Source organism: Canis lupus, chromosome 27 (genome assembly GCF_048164855.1).
Source record: "Canis lupus baileyi chromosome 27, mCanLup2.hap1, whole genome shotgun sequence".
Taxonomy (NCBI): Eukaryota; Metazoa; Chordata; class Mammalia; order Carnivora; family Canidae; genus Canis; species Canis lupus.
This window is the reverse complement of record NC_132864.1, coordinates 23,383,927-23,399,009: the sequence shown is the minus strand read 5'-3', so window position 1 is coordinate 23,399,009 and position 15,083 is coordinate 23,383,927. Positions and strand designations below refer to the sequence as shown.

The 15,083-nt window shown below is 41.0% G+C and overlaps 2 protein-coding genes across 3 annotated transcripts in view; both read left to right on the top strand.

Moving 5' to 3' along the window:
* The window catches only part of LOC140619448 (2'-5'-oligoadenylate synthase-like protein 2), a 106,237-nt gene that overhangs the window by 81,040 nt on the left and 10,114 nt on the right, over window positions 1-15,083 (top strand). The gene's annotated exons all lie outside the window — the stretch shown is intronic.
* On the top strand, window positions 10,783-11,903 carry LOC140619451 (2'-5'-oligoadenylate synthase-like protein 2). 2 transcript variants are annotated; one of them, XM_072802840.1, is made up of 2 exons: window positions 10,783-11,203; window positions 11,658-11,903. In XM_072802840.1, exons 1-2 carry the CDS (start codon window positions 11,006-11,008, stop codon window positions 11,706-11,708), a joined length of 249 nt encoding a protein of 82 aa, XP_072658941.1. In that variant the 5' UTR covers window positions 10,783-11,005; the 3' UTR covers window positions 11,709-11,903. The 2 variants fall into 2 exon arrangements, 1 of the variants encoding a protein (XP_072658941.1); XR_012019350.1 differs by having other exon boundaries at window positions 11,068-11,203; window positions 11,574-11,903.

Sequence of the window (15,083 nt, the reverse complement as noted above, 5' to 3'; positions counted from 1 at the left end):
ACACACACAATATTCTGATATAATTTTTAAAAGTTATCCTATGGAACTATACTCAACATACCCATGTGTTTTCATACACCAATAATTGAATTTGTGGTTTGAAATGACAAACCACATGTCATGCTGTCTTACTTCTACTATATTAAGCAGTTTTATTTCATCTATAAAAAAACAAGCAGTGAGAAATATTCAGGAAGCTCTTTTACAAATTTAAAGAAATAAAAATATTTATTGTCACGTTTTCATTTAAATGCTCAAATTTTCAGAGAAGAGTGACAAAATTGTCTTCTTACCCATAAACGCTGTCCTTTCTGATTTCTGTACTATATTACGATATTTTTCTTCTAAAATTAGGATATAGGAGGGAAAGAAAAGATGAATAAGCAATACATTTATTAGTATTTAGTAACATGTAATACAAGGAATCCAGAATGACGATCAAAAATCACAAAAGGAAGAGTCAGCCACAGGTTTCTGGTGAGTTATTCAAGTGAGTGCAGTACTCCCACAATCATCTCTGTCCAGGTTGAACTGTTGTGAAGGGCAATTAATTCCATTTCCCACTTTTAGTTTTTCTTATGTTAAATTTAGAAGGCAGCCTGCCAGCTATGATTAAGATTTTCTCAGAAAATAGTTTCTAGAACCTAATATAAGACTGTTAAAACCACTGTGTAAGCATAATGGTTTAGATCAGTTGTATGCAACTTCTGTGTGCACATTTCCCAAAGCAAGCTTATGAAAGCACACATTTCCAGGTACCCATACCATCCAAGGTGTCCGATTTGGTAAGATCTAGAGTAAAGCCTCGGAAGTGAAATTTTCATCAAGCGTCCCAAGAGGATTCTGACACAGATTTGCTTTTAGGACACCGTTTGGGAAATTGTTTTGGAGCAGAATGAAGAACAAAGTGTATTTTTATATGTAAGCACAATGGGAAGGAAACAAGGAATTTAAAACGTGAAGGAGGAAAAGGGGACTCTCATATTGTACATAGTTAAAAGTCTGTGATTCTCAGATAATCATAACTTTTCCATATGTTACCAGCATGATAGCCTCCAAAGCTTATGCTGTCTTCACTATACCAAATGAAGCTTAAGGAGTGAGTGAGACGGGGAAAAAAGAAATTATTTAAGCAATAGCTCAGGGAGAAGCTAACGAGTTTTTGTTAGCTTCCAAAAAGGCAAGTGCCCATAGTATGGTCAGGAATAAGAAACGGGGGGGCGGGGGGGGAGAATAGACAAGAAAAAAGAAAAAGAATGTAATTGTTCGTGTAACCCATTGTGTGCATGTGTACACACACGTACCACAACATGCCACCTACCACAACATACCACTTACCACAGCACACTACAACCCTTCACCACCTGGAAGCTGATGGCTACAGTACAGTCTTCATTATGTCATGCTCCCAGAGGTTTTCCTAAATCCAATGTTATGTACTTTCTCTTTAACACTTTGCACGCATAATGCCAACAAATTCGGCTCCTTAGGAAGTGCTCACCTTGATCTTCAGAATATTTTATACAAAAAACACTTTTATTTATTTTTTTAAGACACTTTTATTTTGACCAAAGTTTCCATTTATATTCACATGGTGAGTTACATGTTGAGCTACTTAGCCAATGATCATGAGTCAATTATGGTTTATGGAAATTCACTTGGAATTGTCTATCTGAGAATTATGAAACTTTAAAAATTGTCACTTCCAATTGCCTGAATTTAGAATGGGGAAAACTGAGGCTTCTACTATTCTACTTCTCTTCTACTCGTCTTTTGAACTTGTAAACCTCTTCTTTGTAGAAATTTATTAACAAGTACCATTATATAATGCTTTCTCCAATAAATGAGAAACACACACACATACACTCACACACACCTTTTCATTTCTATTATCCATGGCAAAATTTTATCTTGGGTAGTATACTTACTTCCTGGTATCCTCTTTCCCCACATCCTCCTCTCTGCACTCTTATCTAGTAGTAGGTGTTAGAATATTGCTACTTGATGATTAATATTTTCTTTTTTTAATTTTTATTTATTTATGATAGTCACAGAGAGAGAGAGAGGCAGAGACATAGGCAGAGGGAGAAGCAGGCTCCATGCACCGGGAGCCCGACGTGGGATTCGATCCTGGGTCTCCAGGATCACGCCCTGGGCCAAAGGCAGGCACTAAACCGCTGCGCCACCCAGGGATCCCCCGATGATTAATATTTTCAATGAAAGAGATTAAAGTTGGAAATCTTGCAGAGCATTTGTATTTATATTTCTATTCTGAGATTTTGGAAATAGACACAAATTCTCAAGTTTCATTTGAAAAACGTTTTAATCATGGAATAAAGACAAGTGTATCTGAGATTATGGTCTTACTATTCAGTAATAAGAATACTCTTAACTATCTGATGGATGAAAACTAGTATTCTAACTCAACATATTTATAGTACAGAGTTTTACTTATTTCTTTACTGATCGCTATGCCAAATCCTGAACTCTGTTCCAGTTGTTTTACTCTGTAATGACTCTTAATCTTTCTACTAATTGGATTGGCTCATATGCCTTTTAGCCTGTCTTCCCTCAGATCCTCATAGCACACTTTTGGAAGCCTGACACTAACAGAGGTCATGTAAAATATTTTAGGTAACTGGTGGTGATATAATCCTGCATAGCCAAATTGAACAACACATAGAAAAAATGGAATTTACCTTCAATTACCATTTATGAAAATCTGGTTCATTGATGTTTACTTATAAAATACCTCCTCCAAATCCTTTATTTTTTTTTATTTATTTATGATAGTCACACAGAGAGAGAGGCAGAGACACAGGCAGAGGGAGAAGCAGGCTCCATGCACCAGGAGCCCGATGTGGGATTCGATCCCAGGTCTCCAGGATCGCGCCCTGGGCCAAAGGCAGGCGCCAAACTGCTGCGCCACCCAGGGATCCCTCCAAATCCTTTAGTCTGAATACGGACAATCACCTTTTTACACCTTTCAATAGATTCTTCCTATCTGGATAGTTCACACCTAATTCTGATTAAATAAATTATCCATCTGTGAATTCTACGGGCTTAACTTTTAATACTTACCCTATATTCTTTCCAGCAGTCTCCTCCCTGCTCCCAACATGTCAGAAACAAGTAATTTAGTTGCTATGACTTTTCCATTTGTCTAAAGGCAAACCTATCAACCTCTATAAACATGTGTGTTTTATCTTGCTCCCTGTTTGGTATACCATGGATATGTGGGAGAATCAAGATTAGACTTTTGTTGATCTGACTTCTTGATAATAAGGTGTTAGGAAAGCAATAAATGTATTGGAAAAAAAGAGCTTTAAATCATATTTAAGCTTACTAAAGCCTTTCAACAGAACATATTTAATTCTGGTAGTAATAAAATGGATGGGATTTCATTGTAAAGCGGAGCAGAATTCAGCATATACTATGTCAGCTTTACATGACAGATTATTAATAAACTGCCACTGTTACCACTTGATGCCAGTCTTTGGTGTTGGCATTTTTTTAAACTTGAAACTCAAATGTATTTTTTTAAAGTAATCTTATTTTGTGAACCAGTTTCTTCTTTTCAATACATTTTTTTCTCTTCTCTGTAGAATTATTGTGTGATTCAATTAATGGTTCCAATTTCATTATACTTATATGTTCTAAAAAACCCTAAGGCATTGTATGACTTCACATGGATCAACTTTGGTTATTTGTTTGTTTGTTTGTTTGTTTTCATTTGATGAAGGTGAAGACAAGGCAGAGTAAGAATTAAGAAAGAGGATGTACTTTCAACTTGGTACCTAACAAAAATGAGACATTTGGTAGAATTCATTTTCTCAACTAACTTTCCCCAGTATGTTTGCCTTTTTCTCTCTTTTCTTCTCCTATCCCTGTTCTAGATACACTTTTTTTAAATATTTTATTCATTTATTCATGAGAGACACAGAGAGAGAGGCAGAGACACAGGCAGAGGGAGAAGCAGGCTCCATGCAGGGAGCCCGACGCGGGACTCTATCCCGGGTCTCCGGGATGACGCCCTGGGCTGAAGGCGGCGCTAAACCGCTGAACCACCCAGGGATCCCCGATACACATTTTATATTGTCCATTAATTCAACAAAACACTTAAATATTTGTATGAAATAGTCATTTTGCTAGTGTTGGAAAAATAATAAGTAGTGGGCAAAGCCTACAGGAAATAGACAGTTCAAGAGAGCTTATAGGGTCTAAGGTTATCCTTTAGATACAGAGGGCCATTACCTGGAAAATTTTTTATGCTTTACAACTCCTTGTCACTCCATCAAAACTTTAGCTATCTATCAGAGAGAAGTTAAGAGTTACTTTAAAATAAGTTGCAATCAGTGGGTTAAAGGACATAGCATCTGATGATGGGGTAAAAAGTGTGTATAATGTCATAGAGAGGGCAAAGTGAATAGCAAAACATGCAGGTGATGCACTGAGTTTTATCTAAGTAGTGTATATTATCCTCATTGTCTTAATTGGACGGTTAATGTCAAACCTTTGGACAAAGCTAAAACTAAAGATTCATACCTAGTAAGGTACCCACTGGTATTTACTGGAAATAAAGGAATAAAGACCAGAAGAACAATAAAAAATGATCAATCAATGAAACTAAGAGCTGGTTTTTCAAAAAGATAAAACAGGCGTGTGTGGCTGGTTCCATCAGTAAAGCATATGACTATTAATCTTGGGGTCATGAGTTTGAGTCCCACATTGGGCATACAGATTACATACATAAATAAACATATATATATATATATATATCAGGGCACCTGGGTAGTATAGTCAGTTAAGCCTTTGACTCTTGGTTTCAGCTCAGGTCATGATCTCAAGGTCATGAGTGCAGAGTCTGCTTGAGATTCTCTCTCCTCCCACCTGTGGGCTCTCTCTCTTTCTCTCTCAAAACAAATCTTTAAAATGTACATGTATTTTTGAAAGATAAAACTCTCAAACCTTTAGCTACACTAAACAAGACAAAGAGATTTCAATAAATAAAATTAGAAACTAAAGGAGCCATTACAACTGACACTACAGGAATGCATGTGATCAGAAAATAACTTCCATATACAATTATATGCCACTAAATTGGATAACCTATAAGAAATGAATACATTTCTAGAAGCATACAACCTACCAAGAATGAATCAAAATGAATAAATAATATGAATAGGCACCAATGTGTTACACATTAATACTCCATAATGAACAGTGGGCACTGGCTCAAATGTCCCATACTGGTTTTTGCCTTTGAGTCATTCTACATGGTGTTCCTTCTGCCTTATAGGGTTTACCACTTCCCAGCAGTAGGCCTGGGCAAGTTTCTCAGGCTCATTGACCTCAACTATCTCCCATAGAGAATGGGAAACACATTGGTTGTGATGCTTACCTCATAAGGACATCAAGAGGATCAGATGATGTGTGAAAGCACTTTACAAACTGCCAAGTCCTCTGCCCATATGAGCTAATAGAATATAAAACAATGGATGCCAAGGAGTTAAGACAGGGAGGGAACTTATAAGATAGAAATAACTGCTGTGTGGAAATGGTAGACGTGATTTTTGCTCAACATTCTGGCAAGAGAAGCTTTATAAAAGTACAAATTAATTAATAGAGCAAATTGGGGTAAGGGATAGGGAAGAAGATAATTGAGAAGGGGAGGCCTGGATGTATTTGGATCCTCTGAAGTCTAGAGAGCGGAAAGTGTTTGTTTGTTATCCAGCAGACAATTCCTGCAAGCAAGCTGGAGCAATTTTTGCCTGACCCAGACAGATTCAAATCTGGCCTGTGCCATTTTGACATTAAGATTCAGTTTCCTCACCTGTAAAGTGGACATAATAATGGTACCAGCCTCAGAGCATTGTGGAGATGCTTTAATTCATTTATTTTTTTTGTCACTCAAAAAGATTTCTTAATAATACGGCATTGGACTATAACCAAAATATGAAATAAATATACACAGGTTTATATTGATATAAACAAATGAACAAATAGGGGAGAAAAGGCTAATTTTGCTTTAATAGAATTCCAGATAGGGGCACCTGGGTGGCTCAGTGGTTGAGTAACTGCCTTTGGCTCAGGTTGTGATCCTGGGGTCCTGGGATTGAGTTCTGCATCAGGCTCCCTAAGGGGAACTTGCTTCTCCCTCTGCATATGTTTCTGTATCTCTCATGAATAAATAAATAAAATCTTAAAAAAGAAAAAAAAAGAATTCCTAATAATAAACTCCTCACTTCAGGAGGTGAAGGAAAATCCTCCCCACCCCCTACCCCAAAGGTGGGGTAGATTTAGAGCACACTTCCAAACAACAGAGTGTAGAGAGGGAAACAGTGACTTGGGGCAGCAGACTGGCACACACAACTTTAACTGAGTGACAAGTCACTCAGTGATGAAAGTCAGCAGTAATGCTGTGTGAATCTCATGCACACCCAACTGAGATGGGATGGGAAGGCACAGAAGCGCTTCACCGCTGTGGTATTCTTTCCATAATTCCATATTCCCAGCCTACTCATCACAAAAATATCAGACAAACCCAAATTGAGGCTCCTGCAACAAAATAGCTGACCAGCACATCCCTTCAAAACTGTCAATCAAGGTCACGGAAAACAAGAATGAGAAGCTGTCCCAGACGAGAGGACATTGGGTAAGCCGGACAACTAAATGCAACATGGTGTCCTAGGTTGGATCTGCACAGGGAAAGGACATTAAAGGGGAAACTGGCAAAATCAAGTCTGGGGTTTAGCTAACGGAACTAAAACGACATTGTCTTCTTCATAACCACAGTCACGTGAGGTGATCACAATAGAACCTAAGTAGGGGGTATTACTGGAGCTGCCTGTGCCACCTCTGCAACTCTTCTGCAATTTTAAATTTATTTCAAAACAGTTTATTTGAAAGAAAATAAAAATAATCTTTCTTGGGAGCATCTGTTTATGGCTGTGATGGTACCGGGACTGGGGACCCAACAATAAGACAGATATGGTCCCTCATCTTGAATCTACAATGAGAAACGATCCAGAAACAGAAAAGAAACTGATATATAAAAAGGAATATTGGGGAGTCTAGGTGGCTCATTCAGTTAAGCACCTGACTTTGGCTCAGGTCATGATCTCAGGGTCCTGGGATCAAGCCCCACATTGGGCTCCCTGCTCAGTGGGGAATCTGCTGCTCCCTCTCCTTCTGCTCCTCCCCCCTACTCGTTTTCTCTCTCTCTCTCTCTCAAATAAATAAATAAATCTTTTTTAAAAATAAAATAGACTATTATTCAGCCATATGAGAAAAGGAAATCCTGCTATTTGCGACAACATGCATCAAGCTCAAAGGCATTATGCTAAGTGACAAAAGTCAGAGAAAGACAAATACCGTGTGATCTCATTTACATGTGGAATCATAAACAAAACAGCAACAAAAAAGAACTCCTTGAAACAGAGTGCATTGGTGTACTAGGAGTGGGGGGTGTACCAAGAGTACTAAGGGTGGGGGGAAGGGGAATGGGTGAAGGTAGTCAAAGAGTACAAACTTCTAGTTATAAGATGAATGGACTCTGGAAATCTCAAGTACAGCATGATGACTGTTGTTAACAATACAGCTGACCCTTGAACAACATGGGTTTGGACTGCAAGCATCCACCTATATGCAGGGTTTTTTTCTTTTTTTTTTCTTTTTTTTTTTTAATTTATTTATTTCTTTATTTATGATAGTCACAGAGAAAGAGAGAGAGAGAGGCAGAGACACAGACATAGAGGGAGAAGCAGGCTCCATGCACCGGGAGCCCGACGTGGGATTCGATCCCGGGTCTCCAGGATCGCGCCCCGGGCCAAAGGCAGGCGCTAAACCGCTGCGCCACCCAGGGATCCCGGTTTTTTTCTTAATAAATACAGTACAGGACTGTAAGTGTATTTTCTCTTCCTTATGATTTTCTTAGTAACATTTCTTTTCTCTAGCTTACTTTATTGTAAGGATACAGTATGTAATATACAAAATGTGTGTTTGGTTGACAGTTTATGTCATCAGTAAGGCTTCAGATCAATAGTAGATTGTTAGTGGTTTCCAAAGAGTCAAAAGTTTTAACTAACCTTACTAGAATAATCATTCTACAATAAGTAGGTAGATCAAATCGTTGCTTTGTACATCTTAAACTTATGCACTGTTATATGTCAATTATATTTTAATAAAGCTAGGAGAAGATAGGCTGGAAGACAACCTCCAAAGAAAAGAAAATATACAGATGGTGAATAAGCATCTGAAAAGAGGCTCACCATCACATCCTGGTGGGAATACAAAATGGTGCACTTTGAAAGACATTATGGCAGTTTGTTACAAGACTAAACATTCTCTTACTGTATGATTCAGCAGTCATGCTCCTTTGTATCTATCCAAGTGAGCTGAAAACTTATGTCCACACCAAACCTGTACAGGAATGTTTACCGCAGCTTTATTCACAATTACCAAAACATGGAAGCAACCACGATGTCCTTTAATAGGTGAATGGATAAACAAACCCTGGTATACCCATACAATGGAATATTATTTAGCAAGATATGAAGCCATGAATAGACATGGGGGGAAATTCAAACACATACTGCTAAGTGAAAGAAGCCAGTCTGAATAGACTTCTTCAACTGTATGATTCCAATTATGGGACATTCTGGAAAAGGAAACCTATGGAGACAATAGAAGGATGAGTGGTTGCCAGGGGTTTAGGGAGAGGGAGGAAGGGATGAGCAAGTGGAGCACAGGGAATTTTTAAGGCAGAGAGACTATCCGGTCTGATACTGTAATGGTGGATACATGTCACCGTGCCTTCCGCAAAACCCACAGACCGTACAGTGCATTGAGTGAATCCTAATGTAAATTATGAACTTTAGTTAATAATAATGCTTCAATATCAATTCACCAGTTATAACAAGTGTGCCACACAAATGAAAAATATTAATTATAGGTCTATCTGTGTGTGGGAAGTGAGGAAGATGAGGTACATGGGAACTCCATTTATTTAACAATTTTTCTATAAGCCTAAACTGCTCTTAAAGAGTCTATTAATTTAAAAAATTCAAAGATGAGAAAAAGATATACCATGAAAACAGAAAAAAAAAATGAACATAAGAAAAAAAATAACTAGGGAATACTCTGATGCTCTGAGAGAAGCAAGACAGGCAAACACTATCCCTGTCTTCATGTATCATTCATTCATCACCACTGTCTGCTCCAGGAACTGGACCTGAACTTGAGCTTACTGCCTGCAGGGATGAGGAAGGTTTCATGGAGGATCCCAAAGGACAAGTGGGATTCGGCAGATTAGGGGGTAGGTGCATAGTAGTAAATTCATCACAAGAAGGTCTGAAGGCTGGGAAGTTTCAGGAAGTGAGAACAGGAAGGAGTGTAGTGAGAGATGAGGCCGCTGAAATCAGAGACACCTTGATCTACAACCACATGAAGAAGCCTGAAATTTAACCACAGACAGGAGGAAGGAAGCCACCACAGGATTTCAAAAGAAGAATGATGTGTCCGTGATGAACCTTTTTTTTTTTTTTTTAAGATTTTATTTCCAAGTAATCTCTATACCCAGTTTGGGGCTCAAACTCACAATCCCAAAATCAAGAGTCTCATGCTCTAACAGTTGAGCCAGCCAAGTGCCCCGTAAGGTGCTTTTTTCGATCTAGAACTAATTTATATCTTTCCCTAACCCTTTCACAGTTGGCTTTTAATTTGTAGGACTGAAATATTGATGAGGATGTGACTTAAGGTCTAAATAACTTTCAACTCGTAAGACTCCATTATGCATAAATTGGACATAGCAAAATTAAAAATTTTTGTGATTCCAAATTGAACACCAATAAAAAATAGATTTATTATTTAAAAAAATTTTGTGATTCAAAGGGCATGATTTAAAAAGTAAAAAGATAACCCACAATGTAGAGAAAAAATTAGAAAATCATGTATCTGATAAGAAACATGTATCTAGAATATATAAAGAACTACTACAACTCAATTATAGAAAAGACTTCAATTAAAAAAAAAAAAATCACAATCCAAGCTAGCAGAGATGATGACAACAAAGTGACCTGTAAATAAGAAAAGACATTTCAAGTTCAGACCCAGCATGATAACACAAGGAATGTAGGAAAGTGAGTAAACGGATTGAGGAGGATAAATAAGGGGAATGGGAGGAGTTCTATGTAAAAGGCATCTTTGGAAAACAAATAAAACCCAGCGTTTCTGAAGGGGCAAATGAACTGTTCTATTTTCTTATTTTCTCAAAGATGCAATAATAGACCTCAAGGGACACCTGGGTGGCTCAGTGGTTAAGCGTCTGCCTTTGGGTCAGGGTGTGATCCCAGGGTTCCAGAATCGAATTCCACATGGCGCTCCCAATGCGAGGAGCCTGCTTCTCCCTCTGCCTAGTCTCTGCCTCTCTCTGTGGTGTCTCATGAATAAATAAATTTTAAAAAAGAAAAGAAGAAAGAGCTCAGTTCATCCTGGGCCTGGCCCCAGGACCTCCTCAGGCTCAGCCCAAGCCCCGCACCCCCCACCCAGGCATCAGCACCTCCTGACCCCCCGGGTAGACGCAATCCTGCTCCCGCGGCGGGGGTGGGGGTGGGGGTGGGGGTGGGGTGGGGGTGGGGGTGGGGGGCGAGGTCTCCTCTCCAGGCTGCAGGAGATGGGCGTGGAGGCGGGGAGGCCGGCTCCGGGACGCCGGGAAACGATCGCCCGGAGATTCCGCGGGTGACCTCCAGAGGGCGCTTGGCTCCACGCTGAGCTGCACCCCCCAAACTACCCCCGAGTCTAAACCCGGAAAGGAAATTACAGTTTCGGTTTCCAAATGACGGCAGCCGCAACGACTCCCTGAAAAAAGCAGATTTGAGGACCAAAGGCAGCATGAGGAGACCTAGAAAGTGCGCCCCGGCCCCCGGAGAAAGGCTAGTGTAGCCCCCTTAAAAGGCAGGGACAGAAGCCGAGAGAATTTACGCCGAGGGGCCGCGGGCAGGGGGAGATGGCGCTCGTGCAGAAGTTGTATGAAACCCCCGCAGAGCGGCTGCTTGCCTTCGTGGAGCGGAGCCTCCAGCCCGAGGGGGACTGGAAGGAGGAAGTGAAGGATGCCTGGCAGAGAATCGAGCGTTTCTTCCGGGACCAGTGCTTCCGTGATGAGCTGGTTCTAGACCAGGAAGTGAGGGTGCTGAAGGTGGTGAAGGTGAGCAGGGACGGGGTGGGGGTGGGGTGGGGTGGGGTGGGGGTGCATCCCGGCCCTGTGGCCTAGAGACCTTGTGACCCCGGAGGAGAGGTCATTGCATCTCTGGATCCCCCTCCATCACCCAGACTCGGGGTTTTTTGGTTTATTTTTATTTTTTTTATTGGAGTTCGATTTGCCAGCATATAGCATAGCACCCAGTGCTCATCCCGCCAAGTGCCCCCATCAGTGCCCATCACCCGGTCGCCCCAACCGCCCACCTCCCCTTCCACTACCCCTTGTTCAGTTCCCAGAGTTTGGTGTGTCTCCTATTTTGTCACCCTCACTGATATTTTCCCTCCTTTTCTCCATTCCCTTTATTCCCTTTCACCAGTTTTTATATTCCCCAAATGAATAAGACCATATCGAGTTTGTCCTTTTCCGATGGACTTATTTCACTCAGCATAATACCCTCCAGGTCCATCCACGTGGAAGCAAATGGTGGGTATTTGTCGTCGCTCATGGCTGAGGAATATTCCATTGTAGCCGTGGACCACATCTTCTTTATCCATTCATCTCTCGATGGACCCCGAGGCTCCTTCCACAGTTTGGCTATGGTGGACGTTGCTGCCATAAACATCGGGGTGCAGGTGTCCCCGCATTTCACTGCATCCGTATCTTACCAAGACTCGTTTTAAGGAATAAATGAGATAAATTGTGGGAAGGTGCTTTTATTTTTTTCTCAAACATTTTTTTATTTATTTATGCAAGTTAATCTTTTTTATTTTATTTTATTTTAATTTATGATAGTCACCCACAGAGAGAGAGAGGCAGAGACCCAGGCAGAGGGGGTCTCTTTTATGCCTGGGTCTGCCTGGGTTACTTTTCTGCTTTTATTTTTTTTTTTTTAATTTTTATTTATTTATGATAGTCACACAGAGAGAGAGAGGCAGAGACACAGGCAGAGGGAGAAGCAGGCTCCATGCACCGGGAGCCCGACGCGGGACTCGATCCCGGGTCTCCAGGATCGCGCCCTGGGCCAAAGGCAGGCGCCAAACCGCTGCGCCACCCAGGGATCCCAAGTTAATCTTTAAAAAAAAAAAATCTATGATTATTATTTTTTTTAAGATTTTACTTATTTATTCATGAGAAACACAGAGAGAGAGAGAGAGAGAGAGGCAGAGACACAGGCAGAGGGAGAAGCAGCCTCCACGCAGGGAGCCCAGGGAGCCCGACTCGGGACCCATCCCTGGTCTCCAGGATCAGTCCCGGGCCGCAGGCGGTGCTAAACCGCTGGGCCACCCAGGCTGCCCGGGAAGGTGCTTTTAAATTGTAAATTATCCTACCAATCCGAAGGAGGAGGATGATCAGGATGATGATAATTTGGGATCCAGCTGATTGCCAGGGTGGCAGATGGAATATTTATAACAAGCTTCTCCAAAATGTATGCTTTTGTTCCTTTTTTTAAGAAAACCGGTAAGGGCACCTGCGTATCTTATTTGGTTAAGCATGGGACGCTTTGTTTCCACTCAGGTCATGATCTCAGGGTCGGGAGGTGAAGAGATAGAGCCCTACTGGGGCTCCAGGCTCAGCTCCAAGTCCTCCATCTCTCTACCTCTCTGCCCCTCACTCCACTTGTGCTCTTTCTCATGCCTCTTGCTCTCACTCTAAAAAAATCTTTAAAAAAAGAAAACCTGGGCACCTGAGTGGCTCAGTCAGTTAGGCGTCCGCCTTGGGCTCAGGTCATGATCCCAGGGTCCTGGGATCAAGTCTGGCATCAGACTCCACGCTCAGTGGGAAGCCTGTTTCTCCCTCTCCTGCTCCCCCTGCTTGTGCTCCCTCTCTGTCAGGTAATTAAAATATTTTTTAAAAGAAAAAAGAAAACTGGGACACTTGGGTGGCCCAGCAATTGGGCATTTGCCTTCATCTCAGGGTGTGATCCTTCAGTCCCAGGATCGAGTTCTGCACTGGGCTCCCTGCATGGAGCCTGCTTCTCCCTCTGCCTGTGTCTCTGCCTTTTTCTCTGTGTCTCTTATGAATAAGTAAGTAAAATCTTTAAAGAAGAAAAAAAAGAAAGAAAGAAAGAAAGAAAGAAAGAAAGAAAGAAAGAAAGAAAGAAAGAAAGAAAGAAAGAGAAAAGAAAAGAAAAAAGAAAACCTGCACTCTCATAGTCATAATCTATATTTTTCTTCTAAAATGGCACTATATTTAGTTGTATTAGAATGTACCTAGCAATTATGAGTACTTCATGGGTTAATGGATTTTTAGGGGCTGCCCATGTAATTCAACACTCACTTATAGCCTTAGAACTAGGACAGCTAAGGCAAAACCACACTAGCGACCTGTTTTACACCTTAGCACCATCCTGTCTAGCAGTCTCTGCGGGGATTTTTCCTGGAAAGTACTACATTGTAACTCAACTTTTAACATATCACCCTAAATCAGGTGTCTTGATCATCATCGGTCTAGGTTTTGCCAATTTTTGCTAGATGAAAGATATCTGTTAACCTAAAAAAAAAAAAAAAAAAAAACAGCCAGTTATTTTACCAGCAAAATGAGTTTAATAGGAATAACAAAGAATGGTAACTCAGCACAGGCCAGCTATGGCAAGACCATAGGGAAGTCCAATACACAAAAGAGGAATTTAGGAAGAAGGAAGAGGAAGTTGGAGAGGTTATTTTGAAGGGAAGCCTATTCAGAGTGATGAGACTTTCTCATTGGCTGAATTGCTGGGGTAGTCAATTTCTTATAGAAAATGCAATGTACATCTTTTCATGTTAGGGCCTGTATTTTTTTTTTTAAGATTTTATTTATTCATGAGAGACACAGAGAGAGAAGCAGAGACATAGGCAGAGGGAGAAACGGGCTCCACATGGGGAGCCCAATGTGGGATTCCATCCTGGGACCCCTGGATCATGACCTGAGCCAAAGGCAGATGCTCAACCACTGAGCCACCCAGGCACCCTGGAGCCTATAATTGATGTTTCTTTCCTATTTATAGTTCTGTTGGGGAGTCTGTAATTGATGGTTCCTATATTTGGCATTCAGTTCCACTACTCTTCCTGAGGGCCTCGCCCTCTGGCCTCAGACTCTGTTTTGTGAGGCTTCCCTTAATTTTCATACATCTAATTATTAAGTAAATAAAGCCTAATGGAGGGGGGTGGTATTGTTAGGAACTAATTGGACATTTAGGTAGTCAGCGCCAGGGTACCCCACAAGAAAACAGGGAACCAGGACAGCTAATACAAAACCACACTAGCATCCTGTTTTACATCTTAGCACCACAGTAGCATCCCGTCTAGCAGTCTCTGCAGGAGTGACTTTTACAAAACATCCTGAAACAAAACAACCATAAACCATTGGTCGTTATCACAAGTTGAGACAGTTGGTGTCCAAATGTCCAAAAGACAATCAGCACATGAACAATAACCCAATAGGTATACAGGTGCGTGATCAAAGCCCTGAGTGGCACACCTGAGTGGCCAATCCACAAAGGGCCCACACTCAGGATGCTCAAGATTGTTCTGCAAAAGAGCTTATAAAAATCTGTAGATTTGAATGCCAAAATGGCAACCTCTTGGGTCCCCTCCCTCTCCATGAGCTTTGCACTATTGTTCAATAAACTTTGCTTTGCTGCCCACCATTCTTTGTCTGGTCTACCTCTTCATTCTTCAAAATGGTGTGACCAAGAACCCCTGGCCTGAGGGGACACAAATCCTGTAACATTGTGGCTGCCAAAGAAAGGATATGCAGCTTTAAAGAATTGCAAAAGAAAAAAAAAGAATTGCAAGAGAATACCAAGCAAATTCCTTTTTGAGCGCAGAGCTCAACACAGGGCTCGATCCCATGACCCCGAGATCATGCTCTGAACCAAAATCAACAGTAGGTCACCCAACTGATTGAG

Excerpts from the sequence above, each read along its gene's own strand:
- LOC140619451 (XM_072802840.1), top strand. The coding sequence starts at position 11,006 with ATGGCGCTCGTGCAGAAGTTGTATGAAACCCCCGCAGAGCGGCTGCTT. Across the intron at positions 11,204-11,657 it reads GGGTGCTGAAGGTGGTGAAG|GTCCATCCACGTGGAAGCAA; the intron begins GTGAGCAGGGAC and ends AATACCCTCCAG.